Below are 12019 nucleotides of genomic sequence, written 5' to 3'. Positions count from 1 at the left end.
TCACTGTGGAGCTGTGTACTGAGCATCAATATGTCATCTCCCCCTCACTCTGGAGCTGTGTACTGAGCATCAATATGTCATCTCCCCCTCACTCTGGAGCTGTGTACTGAGCATCAATATGTAATTTCCCCCTCACTGTGGAGCTGTGTACTGAGCATCAATATGTCATCTCCCCCCCACTCTGGAGCTGTGTACTGAGCATCAATATATCAGCTCCCCCTCACTGTGGAGCTGTGTACTGAGCATCAATATGTCATCTCCCCCTCACTGTGGAGCTGTGTACTGAGCATCAATATATCATCTCCCCCTCACTGTGGAGCTGTGTACTGAGCATCAATATATCAGCTCCCCCTCACTGTGGAGCTGTGTACTGAGCATCAATATGTAATTTCCCCCTCACTGTGGAGCTGTGTACTGAGCATCAATATGTCATCTCCCCCCCACTCTGGAGCTGTGTACTGAGCATCAATATATCAGCTCCCCTCACTGTGGAGCTGTGTACTGAGCATCAATATATCATCTCCCCTCACTGTGGAGCTGTGTACTGAGCATCAATATATCATCTCCCCTCACTGTGGAGCTGTGTACTGAGCATCAATATATCAGCTCCCCCTCACTGTGGAGCTGTGTACTGAGCATCAATATATCAGCTCCCCCTCACTGTGGAGCTGTGTACTGAGCATCAATATGTAATCTCCCCCTCACTGTGGAGCTGTGTACTGAGCATCAATATATCAGCTCCCCCTCACTGTGGAGCTGTGTACTGAGCATCAATATGTAATCTCCCCCTCACTGTGGAGCTGTGTACTGAGCATCAATATATCATCTCCCCCTCACTGTGGAGCTGTGTACTGAGCATCAATATATCAGCTCCCCCTCACTGTGGAGCTGTGTACTGAGCATCAATATATCAGCTCCCCCTCACTGTGGAGCTGTGTACTGAGCATCAATATGTAATCTCCCCCTCACTGTGGAGCTGTGTACTGAGCATCAATATATCAGCTCCCCCTCACTGTGGAGCTGTGTACTGAGCATCAATATGTAATCTCCCCCTCACTGTGGAGCTGTGTACTGAGCATCAATATATCATCTCCCCCTCACTGTGGAGCTGTGTACTGAGCATCAATATATCAGCTCCCCTCACTGTGGAGCTGTGTACTGAGCATCAATATATCAGCTCCCCTCACTGTGGAGCTGTGTACTGAGCATCAATATGTAATCTCCCCTCACTGTGGAGCTGTGTACTGATCATCAATATGTAATCTCCCCTCACTGTGGAGCTGTGTACTGATCATCAATATGTCATCTCCCCTCACTGTGGAGCTGTGTACTGATCATCAATATGTCATCTCCCCTCACTGTGGAGCTGTGTACTGAGCATCAATATATCAGCTCCCCTCACTGTGGAGCTGTGTACTGAGCATCAATATGTAATCTCCCCTCACTGTGGAGCTGTGTACTGAGCATCAATATGTAATCTCCCCTCACTGTGGAGCTGTGTACTGAGCATCAATATGTCATCTCCCCTCACTGTGGAGCTGTGTACTGATCATCAATATGTCATCTCCCCTCACTGTGGAGCTGTGTACTGAGCATCAATATGTCAGCTCCCCCTCACTGTGGAGCTGTGTACTGAGCATCAATATGTAATCTCCCCCTCACTGTGGAGCTGTGTACTGATCATCAATATGTCATCTCCCCCTCACTGTGGAGCTGTGTACTGATCATCAATATGTCATCTCCCCCTCACTGTGGAGCTGTGTACTGAGCATCAATATGTCATCTCCCCCTCACTGTGGAGCTGTGTACTGATCATCAATATGTCATCTCCCCCTCACTGTGGAGCTGTGTACTGAGCATCAATATGTCATCTCCCCCTCACTGTGGAGCTGTGTACTGAGCATCAATATGTCATCTCCCCCTCACTGTGGAGCTGTGTACTGATCATCAATATGTCATCTCCCCCTCACTGTGGAGCTGTGTACTGATCATCAATATGTCATCTCCCCCTCACTGTGGAGCTGTGTACTGAGCATCAATATGTCATCTCCCCCTCACTGTGGAGCTGTGTACTGATCATCAATATGTCATCTCCCCCTCACCGTGGAGCTGTGTACTGAGCATCAATATGTCATCTCCCCCTCACTGTGGAGCTGTGTACTGAGCATCAATATGTCATCTCCCCCTCACTGTGGAGCTGTGTACTGAGCATCAATATGTCATCTCCCCCTCACTGTGGAGCTGTGTACTGAGCATCAATATGTCATCTCCCCCTCACTGTGGAGCTGTGTACTGAGCATCAATATATCAGCTCCCCCTCACTGTGGAGCTGTGTACTGATCATCAATATGTCATCTCCCCCTCACTGTGGAGCTGTGTACTGATCATCAATATATCAGCTCCCCCTCACTGTGGAGCTGTGTACTGAGCATCAATATATCATCTCCCCCTCACTGTGGAGCTGTGTACTGAGCATCAATATATCATCTCCCCCTCACTGTGGAGCTGTGTACTGAGCATCAATATATCAGCTCCCCCTCACTGTGGAGCTGTGTACTGAGCATCAATATATCAGCTCCCCCTCACTGTGGAGCTGTGTACTGATCATCAATATGTAATCTCCCCCTCACTGTGGAGCTGTGTACTGAGCATCAATATATCATCTCCCCCTCACTGTGGAGCTGTGTACTGATCATCAATATGTCATCTCCCCCTCACTGTGGAGCTGTGTACTGAGCATCAATATATCATCTCCCCCTCACTGTGGAGCTGTGTACTGAGCATCAATATATCATCTCCCCCTCACTGTGGAGCTGTGTACTGAGCATCAATATATCAGCTCCCCCTCACCGTGGAGCTGTGTACGCAGCATCAATATGGCTCTGGAACATTATGTTCCTAGCTGTGTGTGTGTGTGTTATCCCCACTACAGCCCTGCCCTAAATGTGTTATAAGTCAGATGCTATCCACAACGTACTAGGTTGTGTAGCTAGGTGGCAAGTCATTCCCTTGTGTATTTATTGTGAGTATGTCGTGTTGTGCAGGTGCACAAACATGGTTTCTTCTACTGAGTATATACCGCATGCTGTGTGAGAGGGTTGGCATGATTTAGTCCAGGGTTAAATTAACCCAACCTGGTAGTTATTTCTACAACCTGGTAGTTAACCAAACCTGGTAGTTAACCCAACCTGGTAGTTATTTCTACAACCTGGTAGTTATTTCTACAACCTGGTAGTTAACCCAACCTGGTAGTTATTTCTACAACCTGGTAGTTAACCCAACCTGGTAGTTATTTCTACAACCTGGTAGTTATTTCTACAACCTGGTAGTTAACCCAACCTGGTAGTTATTTCTGCAACCTGGTAGTTATTTCTTATTCAATTTCATCAATGCAACATTGACCTTTTGTGTCCTTTCAGCCTTGCTTCTCAGAAAACACCAATGAAGACTGATACACACACTATTTGATTAATGGCAATGTTACATACAGTACAGCACATACTGTACCACACACAATAGGCTATTCTTAAGTAGCTAGTAGTAGTATATATTTAATTCAGTCTAGTAGTCAAGTGTAGGCTAATTCAGTCTAGTAGTCAAGTGTAGGCTAATTCAGTCTAGTAGTCAAGTGTAGGCTAATTCAGTCTAGTAGTCAAGTGTAGGCTAATTCAGTCTAGTAGTCAAGTGTAGGCTAATTCAGTCTAGTAGTCAAGTGTAGGCTAATTCAGTCTAGTAGTCAAGTGTAGGCTAATTCAGTCTAGTAGTCAAGTGTAGGCTAATTCAGTCTAGTAGTCAAGTGTAGGCTAATTCAGTCTAGTAGTCAAGTGTAGGCTAATTCAGTCTAGTAGTCAAGTGTAGGCTAATTCAGTCTAGTAGTCAAGTGTAGGCTAATTCAGTCTAGTAGTCAAGTGTAGGCTAATTCAGTCAAGTGTAGGCTAATTCAGTCAAGTGTAGGCTAATTCAGTCAAGTGTAGGCTAATTCAGTCAAGTGTAGGCTAATTCAGTCAAGTGTAGGCTAATTCAGTCAAGTGTAGGCTAATTCAGTCAAGTGTAGGCTAATTCAGTCAAGTGTAGGCTAATTCAGTCAAGTGTAGGCTAATTCAGTCAAGTGTAGGCTAATTCAGTCTAGTAGTCAAGTGTAGGCTAATTCAGTCTCGTAGTCAAGTGTAGGCTAATTCAGTCTTGGTTTGATCAACAATACAGATATTCCACATTGTGAGAATCCTCTTGGTTAAAGACTTTATGTTATAGATAGACACCAAAGCCCTCTATTCTTCTCTCCATGCTCTACCATAGTACGATAACCGTGTCTCTCAGGTGGGGTGGCATTTACAAGCGTCTGACCGGGTTATTTTTTTGTGTCCTCGCTCTGTAGGTTTCCAAAAAAGTTGCCGATCTTATCCTGGAAAAACAGCCGTCCTACGTTAAGGTATGTTTTCTTCATTCTTCCTCCTTTCCTTACACTGTATACATTTTCAAAGTCTCACTCAAACTCTTCCGGTGTTTATTTTTCACTGATTGATATCAACTCACAATCAGTCATGCCAAAGGAGGTAATGTGGAATATACCGGCATTACCATTACGGGGCGGCAGGTAGTCTAGTGGTTAGAACGTTGGGCCAGTAACCGAAAGGTTGCTGGTTAAATAAAAAAAGCTATACGACTGCATTTGCCTTATAGGTTGTTTAGCAACAAAAACATGCTCAACTATGGGGCAAAACTGACAGTTTGCTGACAACATGTAAACTATATTTCATCCCCAATTTTTATTGAAAATATAAAGTTGCATTTCTTGTCTCTCAAATACAATCAGTTGTTGGTTAGCTAGTAAATTTGAGCCATAGACGTGACATCAGTCAAATCGCCTCAAAACAAGGCATGGTATCAAGAACAAGGTAAAACGAACTGAAACGGGCCACCTACGATTCCCAACAAGGCATCGTTTTCCTAACGTTCTCAGCCAAACCCGTCTTAGTAAAACATGACTCAAAGTAGATGATGACTGTCAGTGACTGCTGCTGAAGACAATCTCAAGCTATACATCTAATCAGGGCCGGTTGGCTGACATTGTCTGTCGTGACTTGTGGATGTGCGAGTGAGTAAGTGTGTATCCCCTCGCTAAAGCAATCAGTTATTTTGTGTTTGGTTCAAAGCCTCAGCCAAGGATAGGAGGGAGGTGAGAGGGAGGGAGAAGTCTGAAAAAGCGTGTGTAGTTGGGCGTCTGTATCCCCATGCTCCTCTTAGTGGGAGCTCTTTCAGATGTGTACGAGGTGTTTACGGTCGGACAGGAAACAACTTTGATCAGGCCAACAGGGGATTCATACCTGTCACGCCGTGCACCACAGCTGAATGGTTTAGTTAGTATTAGGGCTGACCCCATTTTAGTTGATTGTTTGGTCGATAGGCTGTTGGTCGACCAAGATTTTTAGTCGAGCAGTAGCAAGAAAAATACAAATAATTATGGTTTACAAGACACCGGTCTGATTGGCGCCTGTCTGAGTGGACTGATGCATTGTGGAGGCCTTGGCGATGGCACAGTCTATCAGTCTAAGACGTGCTACTGAAATTGTATATGGATGGTTATATTACATAGGAACAATGGTGCAACACAATGCAAATAATATTATTTTATAACGGATGCGCTTTCTCCCGGGTCGGATAGTGGTTGCTGTCCGCGGTTCTGAAACCGATCAGTGCCCTGTTGAATTGAAGCCTTTTCCTAGACCATGTTGCTATGTGCATAATAGCAAAGTTAACCAGCATATTGATGTTGAGAACAATGAGGCAGATACAGCAGCAGAATGAGGAGATGAGAAAACATCCCTTGTCTTATTGTCTAATAAATTTGAGGAGAGAGGAAACCCCAACTTAATTAGGTATATAATCAATAGCCAACTGTTAAATGTGCCTGGCTTTATAAATCATCAATATATCTACAGAAATAAGACATCCTGCTTCTTTTGAGCGTTTAATAGCCTACTGATTCTGTGAGCACCAAGCCTTGAGCTTGAGCACCAAGCCTTGAGCTTGAGCACCAAGCCTTGAGCTTGAGCACCAAGCCTTGAGCTTGAGCACCAAGCCTTGAGCTTGAGCACCAAGCCTTGAGCTTGAGCACCAAGCCTTGAGCTTGAGCACCAAGCCTTGAGCGTGAGCACCAAGCCTTGAGCTTAATCTTTGCTATGCTGCAATAAAGGCTTTATACTTTATTTATGTTAGACCAGCCTCACTGGTTTTATTTATATATATATATATATGCCATTTAGCAGATGCTTTTATCCAAAGCGACTTACAGTCATGTGTGCATACATTCTACGTATGGGTGGTCCCGGGGATCGAACCCACTACCCTGGTGTTACAAGCGCCATGCTCTACCAACTGAGCTACAGAAGGACCACAATATATTTTTTAGTGTTTACATTGTTCCAAATTGTCAGAAAAAATAATATTTATAAAAATAACCATTATTCCTTGATCTCCTTCTTGTTATTATTAAGATCATCTTTATAATAATACTAAGTCATGTCATTATCAGTAGGCTTAGTATAGCAGCCTTCTAAACTCAGCAAAACACCAAATTCCACGTCAACAGTGAGGAGGCGACTCCGGGATGCTGGCCTTCTAGGCAGAGTTCCTCTGTCCAGTGTCTGTTCTATTTGCCCGTCTAAGATATGTATCATTCTTTGCAACTCTACCTAGAAGGACAGCATCCCAGAGTCACCTCTTCACTGTTGATGTTGATACTGGTGTTTTGCGGGTCCTATTTAATGGAGCTGCCAGTTGAGGACTTGTTAGGCACTCTAATGTACTTGTCCTCTTGCTCAGTTGTGCACCGGGGCCTGCCAATCCTATTTTCTATTCTGGTTATAGCCAGTTTGCGCTCTTCTGTGAAGGGAATAGTACACAGCGTTGTACGAGATCTTCAATTTCTTGCCATTTTCTCGCATGGAATAGCCTTCATTTCTCAGAACAAGAATAGACTGACGAGTTTCAGAAGAAAGGTCTTTGTTTCTGGACATTTTGAGCCTGTAATCAAACCCACAAATGCTGATGCTCCAGATACTCAACTAGTTTAAAGAAGGCCAGTTTTATTGCTTCTTTAATCAGGACAACAGTTTTCAGCTGTGTTAACATAATTGCTAAATAGTTTTCTAGTGATTAATTAGCCTTTTAAAATGATAAACTTGGATTAGCTAACACACCGTGCCATTGGAACACAGGAGTGATGGTTGCTGATAATGGGCCTCTGTACGCCTATGTAGATATTCCATTAAAAATCTGCCGTTTCCAGCTACAATCGTCATTTATAACATTAATAATGTCTACACTGCATTTCTGATAAATTTGATGTTATTTTGATGGACAAAAAATGCACTTTTCTTTCAAAAACCAGGACATTTCAAACTTTTGAACGGTAGTGGATCTAGCCTAGCTAAGCTATAAATAAGCAAAATGGCCCGAAAGGTTGCAAGTTCAAATCCCCGAGCTGACAAGGTACAAAATCTGTCGTTCTGCCCCTGAACAGGCAGTTAACCCACTGTTCCTAGGCCGTCATTGAAAATAAGAATTTGTTCTTAACTGACTTGCCTAGTAAAATAAAGGTAAAATAAAATTAAATAAACTGGTTACCAATGTACATTAATTACAATGCATTCGGAACGTATTCAGACCCCTTCACTTTCCACATTTTGTTACGTTACTTATTCTAAAATGGATTAAATAGTGTTTTCCCCATCATCAATCTGCACACAATACCCCATAATGACAAAACCCTGAAATATCACATTTGCATAAGTATTGAGACTCTTTTTTTAGACCCTGCACCTTTGGCAGTGATTACAGCCTTCATGGGTATGATGCTTGGCACACCTGTATTTGGGGAGTTTCTCCCATTCTTCTCTGCAAATAATCTCGAGCTCTGTCAGGTTGGATGGGGAGTGTCGCTGCAAAGCTATTTTCGGGTCTCCAGAGATGTTCGATCGGGTTCATGTCCGGTCTCTGGCTGGGCCACTCAAGGACATTCAAAGACTTGTCCCGAAGCCACTCCTGCGTTGTTTTGGCTGTGTGCTTAGGGTCGTTGACCTGTTGGAAGGTGAAGCTTCACCCCAGAGGTCCTGAGCGCTCTGGAGCAGGTTTTCATCAACGATCTCTCTGTACTTTTATCTGTTAATCTTTCCCTTGTTTCCTGACTAGTCTCCCAGTCCCTACCGCTGAAAAACATCCTCACAGCATGATGCTGCCACCATGCTTCACTGGTATTGGCCAGGTGAAGAGCGGTGCCTGGTTTTCTCCAGATGTGACGCTTGGCATTCAGGCCAAAGAGTTTAATCTTGGTTTCATCAGACCAGAGAATTCTCTTTCTCAAGTTCAGTTTTTAGGTGCCTTTTGGCAAACTCCAAGCGGGCTGTCATGTGCCTTTTACTGAGTAGTGTTGTCCATCTGGCCACTCTACCATAAAGGCCTGATTGGTGGAGTGCTGCAGAGATGGTTGTCCTTCTGGAAGATTATCCCATCTCCACAGAGGAACTCTGGAGCTCTGTCAGTGGCCATCTTGGTCTACTCCCTTGGTCTTGCTGATAATTCTAAAAATTATTTTAATCCATTTTAAAATAAGGCTCTAACGTATCAAAATGTGGAAAAAGCCATGTGGTTTTAATACTTTCCAAATTTTATCTGGTGAAGTGTATAACACAATTTCTAGATTGTTGAAAGTTTCCAAGAATACAGCGGTCTCCATCATTGGAAAATTGAAAACATAGGGAACTACCCAGACTGTGCAACCGGCCAAGAAAGACCTTGGTCTGGTAGGTAACCAAGAACCCAATGACCACTCTGACAGAACTACACAGTTCCTTGGCTGAAATGGTTGAACCTGCCAGAAGGACAAGAGTCTCTACAGCACTTCAGCAATGCGGGCTTCATGGGAGAGTAGCCAGATAGAACCCACTCCTGAGAAAAAGGCGCATGATGTGAAAGACTCAGAGCATAAGATAAAAAAAGATGTGGTCTGATTTAAACAAATTTTACTCTGGTCTGAATGTGAAGCGCAATGCAAAGTGCAATGTCTGGAGAAAGACAGGCACAGCTCATCATTGAATGGAGCCAAATCCTTGATGAGAACCTGCTTCAGAGTGCAAACGACCTTAGACTGGGGCTAAGATTTACAATCCAACAAGACAATGACTCCAAGCATACAGCCAAAGCAATGCTTGAATGGCTTGAGAACTAATGGGGAAGTCCATGACTGGCCCAGCCAAACCCCAGACTTGAATATCACTGTAAATCTGTGGGAATACTTGAAGATTGCTGTTCACTGCCTCTCCCCATGTAACTTAACAGAGCTTGAGAAAATCTTCCAGGAATAATGGGAGAAAATCCCAAAATCCAGATGTGCAAAGCTGACACTGTTGTAACTTTAATGTGTTAGAGTTAATGTTTAAGTTTATTCTTTGAGCTGAGATATTTGAGATATTTCTTGAGATTTATTTGCATATGTAATTGTATTGGGTTGTGTTGAATTATGCTTTTTGACTGCAAGTCCCAGAATGCCTTGCGAGAGGAATGAGTGATAACGCGCCAATTATGTGCAGGTGTGAGTGATTGTAGCTGACTTTCCGACAGCATCTTACCTGCATTGCTCTGTACCAAAACCATTGTTGTTAAATGTAACGTAAACAAGTATTCTTACTAAAAGAAGCTTTCTTATAAAAACCGACGTCCCGAGTCATTACTAAGAAGTTAGCAAATCTAAAAGACACAGACATACCCAAGACGACTCAAAGCTGTAATCTCCGCCAAAGGTACTTCAATGTGAAAACTTATGTAAATAAAGATATTTCTGACATTGATTTTCAAGAAATGTGCTAACATTTGTTCACTTTTATATCGTTTGATTGGCTATGTATAGCCTAGCTATGCTATAATATATAGTTTGTATGGATATATATATATAGCCTAGCTATCCTAAAATATTACATGGTTATTATATAGATTCTATGGCTATATATACTCTAGTTATTCTATAATATTATATACTTGTATGGCTGTGTATAGCCTAGCTATGCTATAATATTATACAGGTATTATATATTGTTTGTATGGCGCTATACAGCCTACCTATGACATAATATTATATAGGTATTATATTGTGTGTGTGGCGATATGTAGTCTAGCTATAATATTTAGGTATATCGTTTGTATGGCGATATGTAGTCTAGCTATAATATTTAGGTATATCGTTTGTATGGCGATATGTAGTCTAGCTATACTATTTAGGTATATCGTTTGTATAGTGATATGTAGTCTAGCTATAATATTTAGGTATTATGTAATGTGTATGGCGATATGTAGTATAGGTATTATATAATTTATATGGCGATATGTAGTGTAGGTATTATATTATGTAATTTGCATAGAGATATGTAGTCTAGCTATAATATTTAGATATTATGTCATGTGTATGGCAATATGTAGTATAGGTATTATAAAATGTATATGTAGTATAGGTATTATATAATATAATTTGCATAGAGATATGTAGTCTAGCTATAATATTTAGGTATTATGTCATGTGTATGGCGATATGTAGTATAGGTATTATAAAATGTATATGTAGTATAGGTATTATATAATATAATTTGCATAGAGATATGTAGTCTAGCTATAATATTTAGGTATTATGTCATGTGTATGGCGATATGTAGTATAGGTATTATATAATATAATTTGTATAGTGATATGTAGTCTAGCTATAATATTTAGGTATTATGTCATGTGTATGGCGATATGTAGTATAGGTATTATAAAATGTATATGTAGTATAGGTATTATATAATATAATTTGCATAGAGATATGTAGTCTAGCTATAATATTTAGGTATTATGTCATGTGTATGGCGATATGTAGTATAGGTATTATATAATATAATTTGTACAGTGATATGTAGTCTAGCTATAATATTTAGGTATTATGTCATGTGTATGGCGATATGTAGTATAGGTATTATATAATATAGTTTGTATAGTGATATGTAGTCTAGCTATAATATTTAGGTATTATGTCATGTGTATGGCGATATGTAGTATAGGTATTATATAATATAATTTGTATAGTGATATGTAGTCTAGCTATAATATTTAGGTATTATGTCATGTGTATGGCGATATGTAGTATAGGTATTATATAATATAATTTGTATAGTGATATGTAGTCTAGCTATAATATTTAGGTATTATGTCATGTGTATGGCGATATGTAGTATAGGTATTATATAATATAATTTGTATAGTGATATGTAGTCTAGCTATAATATTTAGGTATTATGTCATGTGTATGGCGATATGTAGTATAGGTATTATATAATATAATTTGTATAGTGATATGTAGTCTAGCTATAATATTTAGGTATTATGTCATGTGTATGGCGATATGTAGTATAGGTATTATATAATATAATTTGTATAGTGATATGTAGTCTAGCTATAATATTATAGGTATTATATTATATAATTTGTATAGTGATATGTAGTCTAGCTATAATATTTAGGTATTATGTCATGTGTATGGCGATATGTAGTATAGGTATTATATAATATAATTTGTATAGTGATATGTAGTCTAGCTATAATATTATATAGTTATTATATAATTTGCATAGAGATATGTAGTACAGGTATTATATAATTTATATGGTGATATGTAGTACAGGTATTATATAATTTATATGGCGATATGTAGTATAGGTATTATATTATATAATTTGCATAGAGATATGTAGTCTAGCTATAATATTATATAGTTATTATATAATTTGCATAGAGATATGTAGTCTAGCTATAATATTATACAGTTATGATATAATTTGCATAGAGATATGTAGTCTAGCTATAATATTATATAGGTATTATATTATATAATTTGTATAGTGATATGTAGTCTAGCTATAATATTATATAGTTATTATATAATTTGCATAGAGATACGCAGTCTAGCTATAATATTATATAGGTATTATATTATATA

General features: G+C 40.1%; 1 protein-coding gene across 2 annotated transcripts in view; it reads left to right on the top strand.

Annotated features, from left to right (window-relative positions):
• The window catches only part of LOC118372792 (syndetin-like), a 260402-nt gene that overhangs the window by 30479 nt on the left and 217904 nt on the right, over positions 1-12019 (top strand). For both annotated transcript variants that reach the window (XM_052469962.1, XM_052469963.1), the window contains exon 5: positions 4376-4429. In XM_052469962.1, the coding sequence (XP_052325922.1) occupies positions 4376-4429 (54 nt within the window). The remainder of the gene's footprint in view (positions 1-4375; positions 4430-12019) is intronic.

The sequence above is a fragment of the Oncorhynchus keta genome, chromosome 19 (genome assembly GCF_023373465.1).
Source record: "Oncorhynchus keta strain PuntledgeMale-10-30-2019 chromosome 19, Oket_V2, whole genome shotgun sequence".
Lineage (NCBI taxonomy): Eukaryota > Metazoa > Chordata > Actinopteri > Salmoniformes > Salmonidae > Oncorhynchus > Oncorhynchus keta.
This window is presented reverse-complemented; position numbering and strand designations above follow the sequence as displayed.